General features: G+C 38.1%; 1 protein-coding gene across 2 annotated transcripts; it reads left to right on the top strand.

The window, feature by feature from the left end:
• Window positions 1-479: 479 nt before the first annotated feature.
• On the top strand, window positions 480-20,517 carry SPRYD7 (SPRY domain containing 7). 2 transcript variants are annotated; one of them, XM_066236700.1, is made up of 5 exons: window positions 480-761; window positions 6,592-6,708; window positions 9,692-9,795; window positions 14,831-14,933; window positions 19,626-20,517. In XM_066236700.1, the coding sequence occupies exons 1-5, from the start codon at window positions 656-658 to the stop codon at window positions 19,721-19,723; spliced, it is 528 nt and encodes a 175-aa protein (XP_066092797.1). In that variant the 5' UTR covers window positions 480-655; the 3' UTR covers window positions 19,724-20,517. The 2 variants fall into 2 exon arrangements, with proteins under 2 accessions (XP_066092797.1, XP_066092796.1); XM_066236699.1 differs by having other exon boundaries at window positions 484-761; window positions 9,629-9,795.
• Window positions 20,518-21,043: the final 526 nt, after the last annotated feature.

Raw genomic sequence — 21,043 nt, 5'->3', positions numbered from 1 at the left:
GCAGTAGGGCAGACCTAGATCCTCCGGTGTACATCCACGGTGCAATGACTAACAGGTTTTACTCTCGGGTCCTGTGCGGCTATTCAGAATTTGCGGAAACTCTTCAGAAACCAGCCTTGGTAGGACAGAAGCCCTCGGTGGAGGCAAAGCTCTCAGCCCTGGGAGCCCCGGCAGGGGTGTGGGGGGGATACCTCGGGGCTCTTTCTTATCAACTCCCACTCCCCCAGACTGATTTGCCTTTGTCAATACACCCGTAAAGATAACGTCGAAATAGGGGACCACACTTTCAAAAACACATTATCGGAGAAACCCCTGAGTAGACGCAGACACTCCCACGCACTACTCACTAGTCAGGCGCACAGGCGATACCGCCCCGAGGCTAAACCTCGTGCGCAGGCGCACGCCGTACTCCCGCAGCCTCGCCGCCACGCCCTCTGCCCCGCCCCATCGCTAGCCCCGCCCCGCGCGCCGCTCTTCCGCTCTTCCGCGTAGGCCGGTTTCGTATCAACCTGCGCTGCGACCTCCTAGTCTGGGGCGTCGCTGTACCGGCTTTCGCGCTCCACACAGACATCTCCGGCGCTCCGGCGGGGGCGGGAGGCGTTGTCGCCGCGGTCTAGGGGCTACAGGCAGCGGCGAATTCGGTGGTCCCTGCGTGATGGCCGCCTCGGTATTGTGCTGCCTGCGGTGCTGCAGAGACGGCGGAACGGGGCACATTCCTCTGAAGGAGATGCCGGCCGTGCAGTTGGACACGCAGCACATGGGTAAGGGCCCTCCCTTCCCCAGACCCAACGGCCCAGTCGGAGTCGGGCGCCGCAGGCAGGTCTTGGGCAGTGCGGATCGGAAGGACCACCTGCGCCCCTGCCCCTCCGGGCGCCGCCCCCGCCTACCCCAGCGACGCCGCCTTGACCCCATTTGGTCTCGCAGATCTCCTCCAGACGCCTGCCCACTCCACGTTGGCTGGCATCTGTGTTCAAGGCTACGCAGCTCCTGTCATCGGTTGGTGGGTGTGTGGACCCACCCGTTTTCAGTGGAATTTCACAGGAATCTCGGAGCTGCCGCCTCCCGAGACTCTTAAGAGGTCCCCAGGCACGGGGCGCAGTCTGATGCTCCTCCTACAGTGCCCTACAGTCGAGCTTCCATCAAAACCTGCGCGCTTCAGAGTGCTTTAGGTCTGATCCCCATCATTTATAGGGTAAATCCGTTTCAATGGAAGTGATTTTATTCTCACCTGAAGTCTAAAACGAGGCCAATTGCAGAAGCCTCAAGTCGCATCTCAGATCGCAGCCTGCCATTTCAGCCAAACCCTCCCATTACCTGACTCCTTAGTCACGGTTAAAGGTATTGTAATTTCATCAGACTGGCCTCTTCCCAGCAGGTCAGACTATTGCAAAATAAAACAGCACTTTGCTCCTTTGCATCTGTGGTTTTTCTCCCAGTTTCAAATGGGTTTATGCCTTCTTATCTAACACTCTTTCTTCCTCTCCTCTCTGTAGGCCCTTTCACCACATTACTTCTGCTCTTAGGCTTTTCCCATTATAGTTCCATGCTTCTGGAGTTTGGTTCTAGAAGCAGAGATTTCCCACTGTAATATATATCTCAGTTACTAGACTACTTGTCCTTTTGTGTATTGTATTCTAAATCTCTCATTGGCTAAAGGACAGTGCATCAAAATGACAAAGGCAATTCTTAATACTTTAAGCAAAGTCCTCTCCTGCCCAGATTATAACTCTGGAAACACTCTGGCCATTATATTTTTATATGTCTATGGCATGTACTAAACCACAAATGTGATCATTGTATACCATTTTGTACATGGGTATTTACTTTTAATTCTTGGATTTTCCAAATGTAATACAGAGTCTTAATGCATAATTATATGTAGGTATGTTTGTATGTATATGTATCTCTTTATTTCTTATCCATCATTCATAGGGTTATTTTAATATGTAATTTCCCACAGAAAATACTTCTATTTTATTTATTTATTCAACTCATATTGATTGAGTGACTGTCAGCAGGTATTGTTTTTGGTGCTGGGAACACAGTAAACCAGTGGTCCCCAACCCCCGGGCCGCAGACCGGTACCGGGTCTGTGGGCCATTTGGTACCCGTCTGCAGAGAAAGAATAAATAACTTACATTATTTCCGTTTCATTTATATTTAAGTCTGAACAATGTTTTATTTTTTAAAAATGACCAGATTCCCTCTGTTACATCCGTCTAAGACTCACTCTTGACACTTGTCTCGGTCACATGATACATTTATCCGTCCCACCCTAAAGGCTGGTCCATGAAAATATTTTCTGACATTTAAACTGTTCGTGGCCCAAAAAAGCTTGAGGACCACTGCAGTAAACGACAGCCTTATGTAGTTCGTGGTGCGTATGATCAGCTTTAGCTCTATCTACTGCCACACTCCTGATTTACTGCAACCTGCTTTTTGGATCATTCCTTTTGTCTGCTCTCTTCTCTATGAAGACCTGGTCAGTTATACTCATTCCACTAACTTTTTCCACAGCTGCCCAGCAACTTTCAGTAGAGTAATGTCATCTCCAAATTTTCTACCTGCATGGAAACTTTTTTCTTAATCTTTCCTCTGGTAAGTTTAAGTTCTTCAATCACAGAAGAAACCTGATTTTAAAAATGGAATAACATGAAAGAAAAGGAAGGCTTGTTGTGTTAGGAGTACACTTCAAGCATAAATTCATCTTAAGTTGGAAATATGAGAAGCACACTAAGCAAGTCAGCATTTATTTAGATATGTGAAAAGTTGTATTAGATAATCTAAAGAAAGTGATTGCTTTTTTTTCTTTACAAAACTCATTTCATAGCCAAACGAGTATTTTCTCTTTCAGAGTTGTTACTTATTTTGGTGGTGTTGCATTGCTTGAAACGGTTTGTTATTATTCTTTTGAGATTTTCTGTTTTTGTAAAGAGTTGCATTTTGGCCACATCTGTTTTTAATTGTGAATTGACCTTTTAGAAATGAATGTCTTCCAAGGTAGCTACTTTGAAAAGGATGCCATGCATTTGGAAATGTCTGATGTTTCTTAAATCATACTCTTTGATTATGTTATATGTGCTCTGACTATATTCAAATTTACCTTGACTTTCTAATTAATAAAACTACACAAATTACATAGATCCAAATATAGCATATCTTTGTACTTAAAGAAATGGAATACACTTAAAATAATTCCTTAATGATTCCCAAACACTCCAGAGTGATCCCTGAATATATTCATCTTTCTATATTAAACATCTCAGTACCTAGCAGAATGCCTTGGAGATAAAAAATTATATTGAAGTTAGAGAATAATACCATGCTCAGAGTTGGTTCTGTGGCCCCAGCTGAGAGTAACCTATATTGTATTGAGGGTCTTCTGATACTTCCATTAGCTTAACACCTTAGATTGATATCCAAGATAGTATATTATCTACTATGTAACCTTGGTATTAGATTTTAGTATGTATGGGAACCACAGAGCATTGCTGGTTAAGAAAAAATACTATTTACAGTGGTGCCTTAACACACGAGCACTTTAAATCACGAGCAGTCATTTGTGGGATTTTCTGCTTTAAGTCACGAGTGGCTATTTGAATCACGAGCTTCCACCACCCTCCACTAGATGGCCTGCGAAGGTTCTGAAAGGGAGAAAGAAACAAACTTCCATGGTAAGGTTTTTGTTAAAACGCCTCTAAGTGAAAATGAGGAAAGTGTTGCAAAAATCCAAAAGTCAGTGAAGAAAATGATGATTGTTGGGCAAATGAGTTTGTAAAATTTGTATTTTCTGAGTTTGCTCACTTTTATTATTAAAATGGCACTGGGCAGCTGTCTGTGAAATTGCTAATGACCTTCCTCCTTGGGAAGGGCCGTTGTTATGCTAATTTATCCTCCCCCTCCACCAGCATCTTTGCCTGACCTTGAAGGTAAATACACTTCATAAACCAGTTTATTTCTTTACATTCTCTCTTATTATGTATATATATATATGTATATATATGTATTTGTTATTTATAAAGTACATTTTCTTATTTAAAAGCATATAAAACAAAAAAGTCGTGGTTTTTGGGGGCCAGAACAAATTAATTGCATTCCTATTAACTTAAATGGGGAAATTTGATTTGACACACGAGCAAATTGAGTCATGACCTTGGCCATGAAATGAATTAAACTTGTGTGTCAAGGTACCACTGTATTTGCATAATTCTTTGAAATGTGTTTCACTTAGGATATTTTTAGTTACAAGTAGTAAAAACTACAACTCAGACTTGTTTAAACAGTGAAGGAAATTTATTGGTGCCTGTAACTGAAAAAGTACTAAGGCAGCATGGGCTTCAGGAAAGACTGCTGCCAAAGACTGGGTTTCTTTTCTCCTCCTCTTTCTTCTGCTTATTCTTGAAGCCTGGCTTCCATGATAGCTTGAAGCAGCTTCCTGGGCTTCTTCATTCAGGTCCAGCAAGAATGAGAGCATCTTTATCTCTTCATTTTCTGCAGAAGTCCTGAGACTGTCTCTGATTTTAGTGGCTTAGATCATATTACCATTTTCATTCAGTCTCTGTAGCCAAGAAATGTGGAATGCTCTGATTGAGTTAACCTAAGTCAGAACTGTACCCCTAAAACCAGAGATTGAGTCAGCTTCCTTGGAACTGTTTTGCACTTTAGAAGGGAGACTGTTGGGAAAGGGAAAACAGATGCTACATGTCTACTACAGAGTGCTTAGCAGAGCATATTTATTCATTCATTTCTGTATCAGTTATTTGCTGAGCATCTGCTAGATGCTGAGCACTACATGGTTTTTGCCATTGAGGAGGTGTTGTGAGCCAGTGCGAGCCAGCAGGACTCGTAATTTTTCAGGTCTTGAGTGGGAACGGTGGAGGATTAGAAAATAAACACAGAAAGAAAAAGGATGGGATTGGGAGAACTCATTGCAAGGATGGTCTGCAAGAGCAAGTCTGCACCCCCAAAATACTTTATTTATAGTGCAGAGAGCAAAGCCATTTGCAAAACAAAGAGAGCCCAGATACAAAGTCACATTTCTGATGTAAACCAAGAATTTTCCCAAGTGTAAAAAGTCCCCCACCATGCATAACATTTTAACTTCACAAAACAAAGGGTAAAAAGAAAACTGACTTGTCTTTTCAAGGCACATGGGGAATGGGACAATTAGAAACCATCAGCATTATAGCTAACATGGAGGTGTGGGGAAGGGCATATAAATTCCCTTTACCAACTTAAACAATCAGAGGTTGTGGGGAAGAGCTTAGTCTTTTGGCTTAGGCCTTAAACTGCAAGGACTCTGTCGGCTTGCAGTATCCCACCAGGAGGAGCTGGGTCCTGAGTGCTCTCCAGTTGAAATTGCTGGAGGTATAGCTTGTAGCCAGATGTAAATTATTTATAAAGGTACTTAGAATGTTAAGTTTAACATTTGTAATGAGAAAAAAATGGATGCTAGTGAATTTTTAATAATCGTATAATAGAATCTTAGTTTTTTACCTTATTTAAGAGAGTGTAAGAGTCTGAAAATTTAGAATTGTGATTGAGACTGAAAATTTGCGTTTCTATTATGTATTTGTCTCAAATAATTTTTCTTTAAATATGAATTCAATAGTGAGTTAATGAGATAACTGCCTCCCTGCTAATACCTTTTGTTAATATGCCCTAGTTTTATTTAACCCCCTCAGAAGGAGTCCTCTAGTTCTAATAGTAATATCTGCTGGCTTCTACACTTATTACCAGTATAGTGGTAATACTGACCACGTATCTTTGGAGTCACATGCCTTGGTGTTATGAGATATTTCTTACATGTTAGAATTCTATTAAGTCTCTTCATGTTCTCTGATATACTCTTTCTTTAACCAATATTTGGGGAAGAATTGGTATTGGGTTCACATTATCAAGAGAGTTTTCCTCAGTCTCATCAAATGTTTAAGCTAAACTAAAAATTTTCATGAGAATAAAGTACTTTTAATGATGTTAAAACATTTTTTTACATATTTGCAATATGATTGACTAGCTATCTTATAAACATTTTTAATAAACAAATTAGTATTTGTCAGTGTTAGCTATTTCAAGAACAAAGATGTATGTTCCTTTCCATATTCCATATACACATCAGTTCTTACTTGCCTAATGCACTAGCATAGTACTTTGTGCCTAGTAGATATTCAGCCAATTTTTAGTAGATTGTTTTACTTCATTTGGATTGAATTGAAAATTATACTTATTTAGCAACATTTCTAATTATTTATGCTTTTATTTAAGAGACTTATGAAATAAGTTGATTTGTTGGCTAAAAATTAAAGAATGTCTATTTCTATTTTAAAAGGATTTTAAATGATTAGCATAATTCAGAGTTTGAAACTGCCTAATTAAACAAGATTTCTAGCTACAAATGAAAATTAAATGTAAATGTTCTCTCAGGAAGAAGTAGTGAATTAAATATTTAAATAATTTATCATTATTTCCATATTTCAGAGTACATGTAGTGTCCCTGTTTTTTGTGGGTCAGCAGTTACAAGTGAAACAGAAATTAACCTTGATTGTTTGGTAAGAAAATACAAAACTTTACACAGTGTCTGCATTTTTTAGGAACAGATGTTGTTATTGTAAAAAATGGAAGAAGAATATGTGGAACAGGAGGTTGTTTAGCCAGTGCACCTTTACATCAAAACAAGAGCTACTTTGAATTCAAAATCCAGTCCACAGGTTGGTATGGTATAATGATACATTACTACTAAAAGTCCTAATTGTTTTAAATATGAGGAGTAATTTTTAATATATGAAAAAGATTAATAAAACATAATAAAAAAAGCTCCAAACCCTTACTTAGAAGACACTTTATTCCATCTCCTCTGTGATTCTGGTTCAGTTAGTTAATTTAGTTAAATTAGGTTCAGTTTTCTCATCTATAAAAGCGGATTAAAGGAACTAACTTTACATGAACTATATTTATGAAAGTGTTTTAAAGACAAGACATAATAGATTGTTGTGAGGCACTAGTATTATTATTAATAAAATTAATTATTAATGGCAGCTAAGCACACCATTTTATTTGGTCATGCATATAAGGTGTAAACTCTATTTACTTCAGGATAAAATCAGTTATAATCCTGAGTTTTTCTCTTGACTATTGCTGAAATACCCTGATTCAGTGTTACCTGAAGCAATCAGCAGATTTAGAATTCTGATAGAGGTTTAAAGTCTATTATTTCTTTTAAAAAATTTATGGTGTTTTTTAAATTATATAACAGTTCTATGTGAGTATTATAATAGTTAACAATCAGTTAACTTGTGGCAATATTGAATATGGCGATTTTTTTTTTTTTTTTTTTTTAGCCAGAGAGAGAGACAGGAAGGGAAAGAGATGAGAAGCGTCACCTTGTTCCAGCACTTTAGTTGTGCATTCATTGCTTCTCATATGTGCCTTGACTGGGGAACTCAAGGTGAGCCAGTGATCCCTTGCTCAAGCCAGCAACCTTGGGTTCAACCCAGTGACCTTGGGTTTCAAGCCAGTGACCATGGAGTCGTGTCTATGATCCCACGCTCAAGCCAGTGACCTCAGGGTTACAAACCTGGGACCTCAGTTCTGGGTCAACAATCTGTCTACTGTACTACCAGTCAGGCTAATATGGAGAATTTTTTTTTTACTTTATTTGAAGAAACTTCTAGTAAAATACAGCATGAGGCCCTGGCCAGTTGGCTCAGCAGTAGAGTGTCTACCCAGCGTGTGGAAGTACCAGGTTAGATTTGCAGTCAGGGCATACAAGAGAAGCAACCATCTGCTTCTTCACCCCTCCTCTTCTTCCTTCTCTCTCTCTCTCTTTCCCTTGAGTGCATTGGCCCCAGGTGATGAGGATGGCTTAGTGGAGCTTCCACTCCAGGCATTAAAAATAGCTCTGTTGTGAGCAGCGCCTGATGGGCAGAGTATCCACCCTAGAAGGGTTGCCAGGTGGATCTCGGTCGGGGTGTATGCGGAGTCTGTCTGTATCTCCCCTACTCTCTCTCTCTCACACACACACACACATACAAATACAGCATGAGTAATACAAGTACAGAACAGGCAAACTAGAGTGGAGTTTAATCCTACTCTTACCCAGCTGGCTTTAATGACATGAAACATTTCTTTGGAGCTTGTTTTCTAATTAGTTTTAAATATGATATTCTTGAGTCTGTGAAATAAATATCTGTCCTCTATTCCATTCTCTTGTAAGTTAACTCACTGGCTGCAAAATATCTTTGGTTTTCTGGTCTGATAACACCTTTTCTCAAGAGAAGCAAATCCTTTTTTGAGCCTTGAATTTAACACAGATTTTTATGTGGATTTTCGGTAAAGGATGATATCCCCAGGATAAATGCACAATTGGAGTCTGTAGCATTGATCTCAATGAAAGCTTGCGACAATTGTGCCAGTGTGTCACAGCATGCCTAGTTTTTTAGGAATAAGGAGACTATAACCTTGTTTAGAGCTGTTGTTCTGTGAAATTAGTTACATTGCCTCGTCACTCTTAAAGTTACCCTACTTTGGAGGATAAATTACAATAGTCAAATTATTTAGAATAGGACAGTGAAGTTCAGACATGTAGTTTTTTGATGGTCTCGCTCAATCCAGAAAAATTAATTGACAGCGTGGTCGTCAGATACACAGTTTGAGAGAAAATCCAGAGATCTAGGTATTCTGTTTGACTGCTTAATAGGGGAGCTGCTTGCTTTAAAAGTCAGCTTAAGCCAGAAGGTTTAAACTCACTGATTTAGCCTGACCTTTACTTAAGAATTTAGGCGGTGGCGCAGATTCAAACCCAGCAAGGATGCATGCAGATTTGAGCGTGGGATCATGACATGACCCATGGTCGCTTGAAGCCCAAGGTTGTTGGCTTGAACCCAGGGTCGCAGGCTTGAGCAAGGGGTCACTGGCTCAGTTGGAACCCCCTGGTCAAGGCACATATGAGAAAGCAATCAATAAAGTAAGGTGCTGCAACAAATTGGTGCTTCTCATCTCTCTCCTTTTCTGTCTGTCTGTCCAGATCTGTCTCTGTCTCTGTCTAAAAAAAAAAAAAAATTTTAAATAATAAGTAAATTCACTGATTTATATATTGGATAAGAAAGTGATTTTACATTTTATTAATAATTTTATCCATGATATTGACCAGGTCATATATTATTTGTCACTTATTATAGATGCAAAAACTAAAGTGATTTCCCACTTCTCAGAGGTAGTGCTAGAAATAGAACCCAGGTTATTTAATTCATGTATAGCTTCTAAAAAGTCTTTTTTTAGAGAATAATAATAACAATGAAAATAGCTAGTGTATTTTGAAATATCTACTCTGCTTTACTTATACATTTGTGAGTACTTACACTACTCCAAGTGCTTTACTTAAGAATTAGCTCACTATATCTGATAAGTAGTGTTGGAATGCACAATTCACAGATTAGTAAGCAGAGACAGGCTAAGTAACTTACCCAAGATGACAGCTATGTCACAATTTAAACTTAGGCGGTACAATTCGAAAGCCCACTCAGTTATCTCCTATGTTTGCAGAGAACATAGTATAATTTGCAGACTACTTTTTAAAAAGCTAGTTTTTTAAAGAAAAAGATTAACAAGAATAGTTAATTATGTTTTTAGGAATCTGGGGTATTGGTGTTGCAACTCAGAAAGTTAACTTGAATCACATTCCTCTCGGCCGAGATGTGCACAGTCTGGTGATGAGAAATGATGGAGCAATGTACCACAACAATGAGGAGAAAAACAGGCTGCCGGCCAACAGCCTTCCACAGGAGGGAGACGTGGTGGTGAGTTTTTTTGTGGAGTTTTCTTCCACTGTATATTGTTAAACTTGATGTACTTTTGCCCGGGAGTTGTGATTTGAATTCCAAAGCACTGGGATTATATCTAATGAGGCAGTACATTTTCCAAAGAGAGCACTTGGTGTACATGTTACCGCCTTACTGAACTGTCTTTTTTCTACAACTTGCTGGTAAGGGTGGGAGGTCAGTATGAGCCCTTATTTCCATTCAGACGAGTTTGTAACAGATTGGTTTGCTGCTGTTCAATATTTCCTGCTTCTCTCACATCAGAGAAATCTTAGCCCACAATTTAAAAAGTTTGCTCACCCTTACATTAGGAAATAGTAGGTATTTTTGCAGTTAGAGATCTCTTAGAGAAAATTTTGACATTTATTACTTTGTTATGAACTTCTATTATAGAATTACAGTATTTTATCAGGAGTGTTGGTCCTCATTAAACTTAATCTTAGTAAACTTGCTTCACTTTCAGAACTCTTCAAAGAAATGGATTTGAAATTCTAAGGCTTTCCCAAAGCCGCTCTATTGAAAGTGTTATCTAAAGATCCCTTTCTGTCTTTTCCAGATCCTTCCTCTCATATGGTGTTATCCAAGAACCTTATACACTGAGTGCAGTCTGTTAGCTATTGATTGAAAACAGAGTTCTGGGTCTTCTTTAGCAAAAGTGCTCTTCTACACAGAACTGAGAGTTCCTCACTATGGTACCACATTGAAAGGACTGTAAATATTGAGGGAATGTTTCTAATAATAAGATGACACAGACAAGGTAAAATCAGGTCATTGAATTAAAGAAATACACAGTATTTTGGAGAGAATAAAGAAAGATGTGGAAATTAAGAATTTAAATTATGGTCTAATCTCTTTTCTGCAATTTAATAAATAAAAAGAACAGTTGGTTTTTAAATAGGTAAATTGTTAAAGTGTTTTTTTCTAAACTGACTAAAGAAAAAAGATGAAAGGTGTAAACTTTTTTAAAATCTGGTTTTTCCTTTTCTTTTTGAATAGTTGGTTCTATATTTATAGATCATTGCCAGATGTTCATATAATGGAAAACTATTATTCATATGGTTATTTTTGAAAGAGAATCTTGAAGTCAAGTTGATGCTGTCAACCTGTTGACACTAAAAGATGAAATTCTAACATGAGAGGATAATCAGTAACAAATGTTTTTCTTTGTTAACATACTGAACTTCTGTGTGTTATTCTTGCCTTCCTGCTTCATTCATTGAGATGACTGTTACCACAAATTGACAGATTTAAGAATGTCATTTTTAGTCAGCCAGTGTTATTAAATTAGACTTTGATGTTCATGCCAATTTGATAAAAGAAAAATGGTGAAATGTATGCAGAATCAAGAAAACAAAATATGACCCTACCATATAAATTTTATATTCCTACTTTAAACACTTGAGAACAAATTTTGTTAAATTGCTGACAGTGGCATAGGAAAAGTAGAATGGATTATAAGACAGGAAAAACATTCTCATATGTGTAGAATTTCAGTCATATACCATTCTCTGAGGAGAAATCAAGAAAAATAAACTTTCAATGTCCAACCAAATGATTCTATTCACACAATAATCATAAAGTACTAGTGGCCTCCTGCAGCACCAGAAAGGCATACTTGAAACAGTTTATGCTTATTTTTTATTATAGTTTTGAGAAGTACAAATTACATTCTAAATTGCATTTTTCAGTTTAATTTTAGAGAAGTTTAACATTCTATGCAATAATAATAGCAAACGCTTCTCTAACATTTCTTATGGGACAGGCACTGTTTTAAGTGCCTGTCAGAGATTAAATTGTTTAAGCCTTGTAACAATTCTATGAAATAGGTAGTACAGTGGTACCTTGACACACGAGTTTAATTCGTTTCATGGCCAATTTTGTGACTCAATTTGCTAATGTGTCAAATCGAATTTCCCCATTTAAATTAATGAGAATGCAATTAATCTGTTCCAGCCCCCCAAAACCACATATTTTTTTGTTTTATATGCTTTTAAATAAGAAAAAGTACTTTATAAATAACAAGTACATGTACATATATGCATAATAAGAGAGAATATAAAGAAATAAACTGGTTAATGAAGTGTATTTACCTTCAAGTTCAGGCGAAGATGCTGGCGGCAGAGGAGACATTAGCATAACAATGGTCCACCCCAAGCAGGAGGGTCATTAGAAATTTCACAGACAGTTGCTCAGCACCATTTTTAACAGTAAAAGTGAGCAAACTCAGAAAATACAAATTTTACAACCTCATTTGCCCAACAATCATCTTCTTCACTGACTTTTGGCTTTTTCACCCCACTTTCCTCACTTTCACTTAGAGGCCGTTTATACAAAAACCTTTCCATGGAAGTTTGTTTCTTCCTCCCTTTCAGAATGTTTGGCAGGCCATGTAGTGGAGGGTGGTGGAAGCTCATGATTCAAATATCCACTCGCGACGTAAAGCAAAAAATCCCGCGAGTGACTGCTCATCTCCCAAATTGCTCATGATTTAAAGTGCTCCTGTGTCAAAGTACTACTGTATTATTATCACCATTTTGCAGATTAGGAGAAGTTAAGGAACTCTTGTACAGAGTGATCCCAGGGTTATAATACAGTTTATTTCAGAGTCTGTTCACTAAATCTGCAAACAATTACTGATAAATGCATCATTATGTCAGAATCAAACCTGACTTCTAGATCATATAAAAAGACAGATTAAATTAGAAAATGCTTGAACCAAAACTTGCTAATGGGATTGGGGTTCTCGCACCTGTCCTCGCTTCTTTCTTTGGTATTGGGATGTATTGGGATTTCGCCATAATGCTGGAGGCTTGCTTGCAATAGATTATGCTCCCACCAGGTGTTGAAGGGTACCAGGATTACAAAACAATCTGAACTGCTAGATTCCCTGTAGCCCTGTAGAGAGTAGCACTTTACCTTTTATGTAGTTACGTTTTTGAAATGAAAACAGACCTCTTCATTGAAAAAGCTAATCCCAGCTATCAGTTAGCTTTATTATATTTAAATACCTAAACTGAAATGAAACAAAGGCAATCTGTTTATCTTTCTCAATCTTCCTTAAGTTTTTACAAATCATTGTTTAACCTTGGCTTTCCTGAGATTTGAAAAGAATATTTCATTGCACTTAACACATTGACTTACCTCAGCCTTTGCTGTCTTAACTGGAAAATGAGGGAGTAAAAACTAGATCAGATGAAAGATCTTTTTCTACCTCGAAAAAGCTTTTAGGTAAATACAATTTATCCATAGTCAGAAATCCTTGAAGTGGTTCCTTCTTGGTCTGTGATGATTTCTTTATTGAAAAATTTCTGCTGTCTATTCTTAACTTCTTACAAAGAAAGCCCTTTTTTTGTCATCCATCAGGAACTATTGTGTAGGGTTCAAAAGAGCATTTTAAAAGTTTAAAGTTACCTGGCAATTAAGAATAAGCATTCCAAAACCATACACCATAGTTTAAAATCCCATCCCTTCCCCTTCCCCACTGTGCAGCCGTAGGTACATATTTAACCTGTTTGTGCTTCAGAGAACTCATCGGAAAATGCAGACAATACCTATCTTGTTGTGCAGATTAGATAAGTAAATATGAAGTGCCTAGACTAGTACTTGGTATCTAAATGTTTTCCAGCAGTTTAATAATTTCTACAGGGGTCCCCAAACTTTTTACACAGGGGGCCAGTTCACTGTCCCTCAGACCGTTGGAGGGTCACCACATACAGTGCCCCTCTCACTAATCACCAATGAAAGAGATGCCCCTTCTGGAAGTGCAGGGGTGGGGGGCGGATAAATGGCCTCAGGGGGCTGCAGTTTGGGGACGCCTGTTCATTTGTGACTTTCATATCACTAATAATACACAAAGTAATGTTTTTTATTCCAATGTTGTTCTTTTTTAATCTTTTGGATTGTTGTTTTTCTATTTTTCAACTTGATAATAATTACCAATTATAGTTGTTCCAAGGAGGTTGGGGCACTGACCCCCTACACCAGGGGTCTCAAACTTGCGGCCCGCCGAACAATTTTGTACTGATTTTTTTTTTGTTTTCAACTGCAATAAGAAAAGTGTTGTGTAACAGTTGCCTTTTGTAGACCTAGTGCGGCCCGCCGAATGGCTGTGATCTTGCTCTGTGGCCCACATGCTGAGTTGAGTTTGAGACCCCTGCCCTACACAGTTGAAAATTCACATATAACTTTCAACTCCCCCCAAATTTAGTTTTCCCTTGGTATCCGCGGGGATTTGGTTCCAGGACCATCAGTAGATACCAAAATCTATGGATACAAGTCCCCTATATAAAATGGCACAGTGCACACAGTTGACCCTCCACATCTACAACTCCCAACCATGGACTGAAAATACTATACTTACTTATTGGGGAAAAAATCTGCATATAAGTGACCTGCATATTTCAAATCATGTTGTTTTGGGGTCAACTGTATATTTAGTTGTAAATCCCAGTTTTACCTTGGTAATACAATTGACATATATATTTGAAACCAAGGTAAAGAAATACAAAAATGTATGATTTCTTTTTGGAAATAAGTGATATAAAGACACTTCTTCACAACATGAAAACAATGACAGGCAGTAAGTCCTAATGGTGAAAACATCATTGTGTGTCCTGCTTCAGATCTAATTCTGTGTATAGAGAGCAGTGTTTCTGTATGAGGTTCAAAGCTCTCTCTACTTATAGTATGCCAGTACTTAATATCATCTTAAATATTCAAATTATGAAGTCCAGATTATTTAATATAATCATAGGATTTAAACTGAGGCCATTTGTTGTACATCTGATGCGAACTCTTGGGATTTTACCTTCCCCCATCCCCGCATAATCACCACCATTTTTTCAGCTCAGTTTAAGTAGAAGTCTACCAAATTGTAAACCCTTAAGGAAAGCTACTGTGACCCTCTGTTTAGTTTTCTTGTGTTCCATGCTCTAAATCGGCGCTTTCTGACTAGTCAGGTTTTTAATGAAACATTTATATTTTTATCATTTTTAATATTTTCTTTTATTCCTAGGGTATTACATATGACCATGTAGAATTAAATGTATATTTGAATGGGAAAAACATGCATTGTCCAGCATCAGGTATACGAGGGACAGTGTATCCAGTTGTTTATGGTAAGCTAAAATATTTCTAAATATTATCATGTATATGTTAACTTCTGCTAAGGACTTTTTATTTTTTTAATAGGAAAAGTATTCAGTAGGATAGCACAGACCCAGTTTGCAGGACCAAGGAAGGTTTTTATTACTAGGAAGTTTTATTTCCTAGAAAATTAGCAATGTTAGTGAGGACATAGTATTTGGGATTACAGCAAAGTAAACAATAACAAATACAAATATTTAATACTATGATAATAATAACAACCAAAGCCTGTGTTTTACTTTTTAATTAAGGTTTTTATTAGACTTCTTTTCTCTAAAAAAATTACATTTTAGTGATTTATCTTCTGTGTCTTTGCATGTAAAAGTGTATTTTTAAACTTGATTTATGTTAGTTTCCTTTCCATATTGGGTAAGCCTAAGAGCAATTTATTTATTTACTTAAAAAAATGGAAATGTAGCTTAATAGTCAAAATAATTTAGCCTAAGAAATGAAATAATATCAGAATCACTGAATTACACAAATAAGTAGCAAATAAAGTTATTATTCTAAATTGTTTCTTTGGGTCAGCATTATTTTTAATGTAATTAAGTTAGAGGTAATAAATTATATATAGTAAAGTATATCTTATAAGTTGGAATTGATAAATCAGTCCAATTAAATAAAATATTTTAATAGTCTAATACTATCACAGATAAAAAGAAAACTTAAGTTCCCATCATTTGTTCTTTATCCCATCCCTAATTCTAGATCAATCCAGCCATTCACTTTGTCTGTTTTTATACTCAATATATGGAGAGGTAAAAACGATATAACACTGAAGAAAAGTGTTGTTGCCAAGTCGCCTTCTAGCATGATCTAACTTCTCAATATTTTTTGACAATTCCTTTACATCTCTAAACATTCCACATCTTCACTGTACTTCTTCAATTTCCTACTCAATTCTCTACAGATGACCTTGCCTTCCACTTTATAAAGAAACAGGCCATCAAGAGTGAATTCCATCTTCCCTCCCTTCCCCTCCGGAAGTTTTTCTGGATCGACTTCAATCTTGCCTCCCTTCATCCCTTCTCAGGAGAAGTGGTACCCTTCTGCTCCACTGTAGCAAGGTTGGCCCAGGCATTGAGGATGTCTGCATGGCCTCCACCTCAGGCACTAGAATGGATCCGGTTGCAATGGAGCAGCACCCCAGATAGGCAGAGCATTGCCCCTTAGTTGGCTTGCCAGGTGGATCTGTCCGGCACATGCAGGAGTCTGTCTCTCTACCCCCCTGCTTCTCACTTCAGAAAAACACACACACACACACACACACACACAAAAAAAAATAGTGTAGTTCGTCATATGGATGTATCACAATTTGTGTTTCCTTTTATCTGTTAATAGATATTTAGGTTGTTTCTAGTTTTTGGCTATTAAAAATAGAGCTGTTATAAACATTCATGTACAAGTCTTTGTATGGCTATATACATTCGTTTCCTTTGGGTGAATGTGCTTAAAAATATGTAGAAGCTAAAGAAGGCCTGGAGTCTAGTGAACAGTATTACTTTAGTGTCAAGGTTTCTGGATTGGATATTGTACTATAGTTACCCTTTATGTTCTAGTGGTACCCTTTATGTTCAGAAAAGTCAATCTGTAGTCTAGATTTCAAACTCTTCAACTCTGGGACTTCACTTTTTCAGCTATTTCATCTGTATCTCATGTCATCAACCTCTCCTGAATGCCTGTAAACATTCCGAGTCATTCTCATCTGAAAAACCCTCCCTTAGACTTGTATACCTCAATAGCCTGTGTTTAGCCTCTGTATGGCTGCATTTCTAACGGAATAGTGAAACCACTGTCTTTATTGCATCTTTCATTTGTTCTTCAACCCAGTTTGGCTGCCTTTACCACTACGTCACTGAAACCACCCTTGTTAAAATCACTAATGACTTAAAGAATATCAAATCCAGTACTTAACTTTTTTCTCAGCATTTATTATGAAATATAAAATCTTTAATAATGTCCATTAAATATATCTGTGCAATTTGACAATAGCTATAAAGTGATCACTCATATCATTACCACAGTCAAGAAAGAAAACATATTTATCACCCTTAAAAGTTTCTTCCTAGCCCTGGCCGGTTGGCTCAGCGGTAGAGCGTCAGCCTAGCGTGCGGAGGACCCGGGTTCGATTCCCGGCCAGGGCACATAGGAGAAGCGCCCATTTGCTTCTCCACCCCTCCGCCGCGCTTTCCTCTCTGTCTCTCTCTTCCCCTCCCGCAGCCAAGGCTCCATTGGAGCAAAGATGGCCCGGGCGCTGGGGATGGCTCTGTGGCCTCTGCCCCAGGCGCTAGAGTGGCTCTGGTCGCAACATGGCGACCCCCAGGATGGTCGCAACATGGCGACGCCCAGGATGGGCAGAGCATCGCCCCCTGGTGGGCAGAGCGTCGCCCCATGGTGGGCATGCCGGGTGGATCCCGGTCGGGCGCATGCGGGAGTCTGTCTGACTGTCTCTCCGTGTTTCCAGCTTCAGAAAAATGCAAAAAAAAAAAAAGAAAAAAAAAAAAAAAAAAAAAAGTTTCCTCCTAGCCCTGGCCAGTTGGCTCAGCGGTGGAGTATCGGCCAGGTGTATGGAAGTCCCAGGTTTGATTCCTGGCCAAGGCACACAGGAGAAGCGCCCATCTTTTTCTCCACCCTTCCCCCTCTCTTTTCTCTCTTCTCTCTCTCTCTCTCTCTCTTCCCCTCCTGCAGCCAAGCCTCCATTGGAGCAAAGTTGGCCCCGGGCACTGAGGCCGGCTCTATAGCCTCTGCCTCAGGCACTAGAATGACTACAGTTGCAACAGAGCAACACCCCAGGGGCAGAGCCTCGCCCCCTGGTGGGCATGCCGGGTGGATCCTGGTTGAGTACATGCGGGAGTCTATCTGACTGTCTCCCCTCTTCTAACTTCGGAAAAATACAAAAAAAAATGTTTTCTCCTGCTCACTTCTCCCCACCCCAGTCCTGAATCAGGCTACCACCAATCTGCTTTCTGTCACTATAGATTATTTTACATTTTTAGAGTATTATATAAAATCATGTAGTTTGTATTATATTTTTTTCTGGCTTCCTTCACTCAGCATAATTATTTTAAGATTTATTTGTGTTGTAGTATCAATAATTCAGTCTTTTTTTGAGAGAGAGAGAGAGAGAGGGACAGACAGACAGGAAGGGAGAGAGAAGCATCAGTTCTTCATTGCGGCACCTTAGTTGTTCATTGATTGCTTTCTCATATGTGCCTTGATGGTGGGGGGGGGCGGCTACAGCAGAGTGAGTGACCCCTTGCTCAAGCCAGCAACCCCACACTCAAGCTGGTAAGCCCATGCTCAAGCTGGATGAGCCCGCACTCAAGCCAGAGGCCTCAGGGTTTTCAACATGGGTCCTCTGTGTCCTAGTCCAACATCCTATCTACTGCCTGGTGAGGCTCTCTCTCTCTCTCTCTTTTATTTATTTATTTTTTGTCAAATAATATAGTTCAAGCCCTGGCTGGTTGGCACAGTGGTAGAGCATCAGCATGGCGTTTGGAAGGCCTAGGTTCGATTGCCGGCCAGGGCACATGGTGGAAGTGCCCATCTTCTCCACCCTTTCCCGTCTCCTTCCCCTATGTCTCTCTCTTCCCCTCCTGCAGCCAAGGCTCCACTGTAGCAAGGTTGGCCCAGACATTGAGGATGTCTGCATGGCCTCCACCTCAGGCACTAGAATGGATCCGGTTGCAATGGAGCAGCACCCCAGATAGGCAGAGCATTGCCCCTTAGTTGGCTTGCCAGGTGGATCTGTCCGGCACATGCAGGAGTCTGTCTCTCTACCCCCCTGCTTCTCACTTCAGAAAAACACACACACACACACACACACAAAAAAAAAATAGTGTAGTTCGTCATATGGATGTATCACAATTTGTGTTTCCTTTTATCTGTTAATAGATATTTAGGTTGTTTCTAGTTTTTGGCTATTAAAAATAGAGCTGTTATAAACATTCATGTACAAGTCTTTGTATGGCTATATACATTCGTTTCCTTTGGGTGAATGTGCTTAAAAATATGTAGAAGCTAAAGAAGGCCTGGAGTCTAGTGAACAGTATTACTTTAGTGTCAAGGTTTCTGGATTTGATATTGTACTATAGTTACGTAAGATGTTATTGCTGGGGACTTGATACTAATTTTTCAGCTTCCTGTGAATCTATAAGTTTCTTCAAAATTAAACTTTATAAAAGGTAATATATCTTAATAGTATAAAGTTTAGAAAATACAGGTTGGCAAATAAGGAAAAATTTAAATTGCCCATAGTCATACTCTTTATTTTTTTCAAAATGTTTATTGGATGTTTTGGGGTGACATTGGATAATAAACTTATACAGTTTTCCGGTGTACAATTCTGTAACACATCATCTGTGTATTGTATTCTGTGTTCACCACCCAAGTCAAGTCTCCTCCATCACCTTTTCCCCAACCTTGACCCTCTTCTACCTCCCTCCCACACCCTTTAGAGATAATTGTTAATGATATTTTGATGTATAGCCTTTTAGTGTTTTTGATAGATTTTGTTTTTCATTTAACTGTTTTTACCCAATAGGATTATGGATAGATGTGTTTATTCTTTTTGCCTATAGATATTATGATATTATGACAAGCTTATTTTATAATTATGTATTCATACAAAATAAGATGTAATTTCTTTCTTTTCCTGTCTCTAGTTGATGACAGTGCAATTTTGGATTGCCAGTTCAGTGAATTTTACCATACTCCTCCACCTGGTTTTGAAAAAATACTATTTGAACAGCAGATCTTCTGAATGTATTTGTTTTTGAAACTTGTATTTCTGCACTGTTTAAAGTGTTTACCATTTAATAAAGCTTTACCTGATGTATAAATGAAAATATATTCTTAAAAATATGCTTGTTAGTGTTGTTTGAGGAACCAGTGTATTCAATCTACTACCCAGAAATTGTGACTTAAAATACTTATGTTTTGTGATATGAAATCAACATTTGGGGCAGTTTATTTAATTCTTATTTAAATAAATGAAACTATGGGTATGATTAACAGTATTAAGTGGAATTATATATTGTATATATAGATATTTAATCTTTCTTATATAAAATATTTGTTTTCATAGAGATACAGACTTGGGTGGGTTTTTGTCATTCTGGAGTTTAGATTTTATTAACTATTTTAAGTCTGCAGTCCAATGATTTTGTGTCTCATGTCCTTTTTTGTATAGAGTGTAACAAAGTGGCAGAAATTTATATTATCGACAACTTTATTTTTAACAGTTTATTTACTGTAAGATGTACCACTTTTCTTAAAATTTAAATTGTTTATTTTGTCTGTATGTCATTGCTTTTGATTTTTTTTGTGAAAGGATATAAATGTATTAGTCATTGTTCAAGTATTTTATTGAAGACCATTATGCTGTGTTACTTCAATACCAGAATAAGTTGTAGTTGATTGGCGATGTAGTGTATACAGGCAGACACTTAGAATAGTGTGATGATTTCAACTTAAATGTAAATGAGATTATTCTTTTAAGGACTTTTATTTAAATGTATGTTTTTCTGTAAGGAATAATAAAATAATAGTAATTAAGGAATGTTTGATACTGTATTAAATACATTTTCTTCCTGTTTTGTTAATTATACAATTAATTCACTTCACTCTTAATTATTTCAGAAGTTTGGAAATACATGTATCTTCTCCATGACCCTGAGCCTTTGCTTAGTTTTCAGTAAAAATCTTTTAGTTGACACCTGCTAACCTGAACCAATCACTGTACACATCTTTGGTACCATCTCCTTTTCAAATGAGTGTACCAAGGATGCATAAATCTCACTCCTTTACCAACAAGGGAGTAGTATGTTGTACTAGAAAAACATGGCCATTACAATTGGAGACCTGAATTGTGGTTATGCCACCTAATTTCATTAGCTCAGGCGAGTTTTTCAGTCTCTCTGAGCCCAGGTACCCCGTTTACCAAAGGTATAACCTTTTTCATAAGATTTTGTAACTAATTAAATAAGTTAAGGTATGTAAAACACCTTCATCATCATAGGTACTTAATGAATCATAGGCACTTATATCATCATTCTTTTCCTTGTTGACTGAGGCAGTGGGT

This window comes from Saccopteryx bilineata, chromosome 6 (genome assembly GCF_036850765.1).
Source record: "Saccopteryx bilineata isolate mSacBil1 chromosome 6, mSacBil1_pri_phased_curated, whole genome shotgun sequence".
NCBI classification, from domain to species: Eukaryota; Metazoa; Chordata; class Mammalia; order Chiroptera; family Emballonuridae; genus Saccopteryx; species Saccopteryx bilineata.
Note: the sequence above shows the minus strand (reverse complement) of the source record. Positions and strands in the feature narration are given on the sequence as shown.

Coding starts and splice junctions, on each gene's coding strand:
- SPRYD7 (XM_066236699.1), top strand. CDS start 656: ATGGCCGCCTCGGTATTGTGCTGCCTGCGGTGCTGCAGAGACGGCGGA. Junction 762..6,591: donor GTTGGACACGCAGCACATGG/GTAAGGGCCCTC, acceptor TGCATTTTTTAG/GAACAGATGTTGTTATTGTA. Junction 9,796..14,830: donor CACAGGAGGGAGACGTGGTG/GTGAGTTTTTTT, acceptor TTTTATTCCTAG/GGTATTACATATGACCATGT.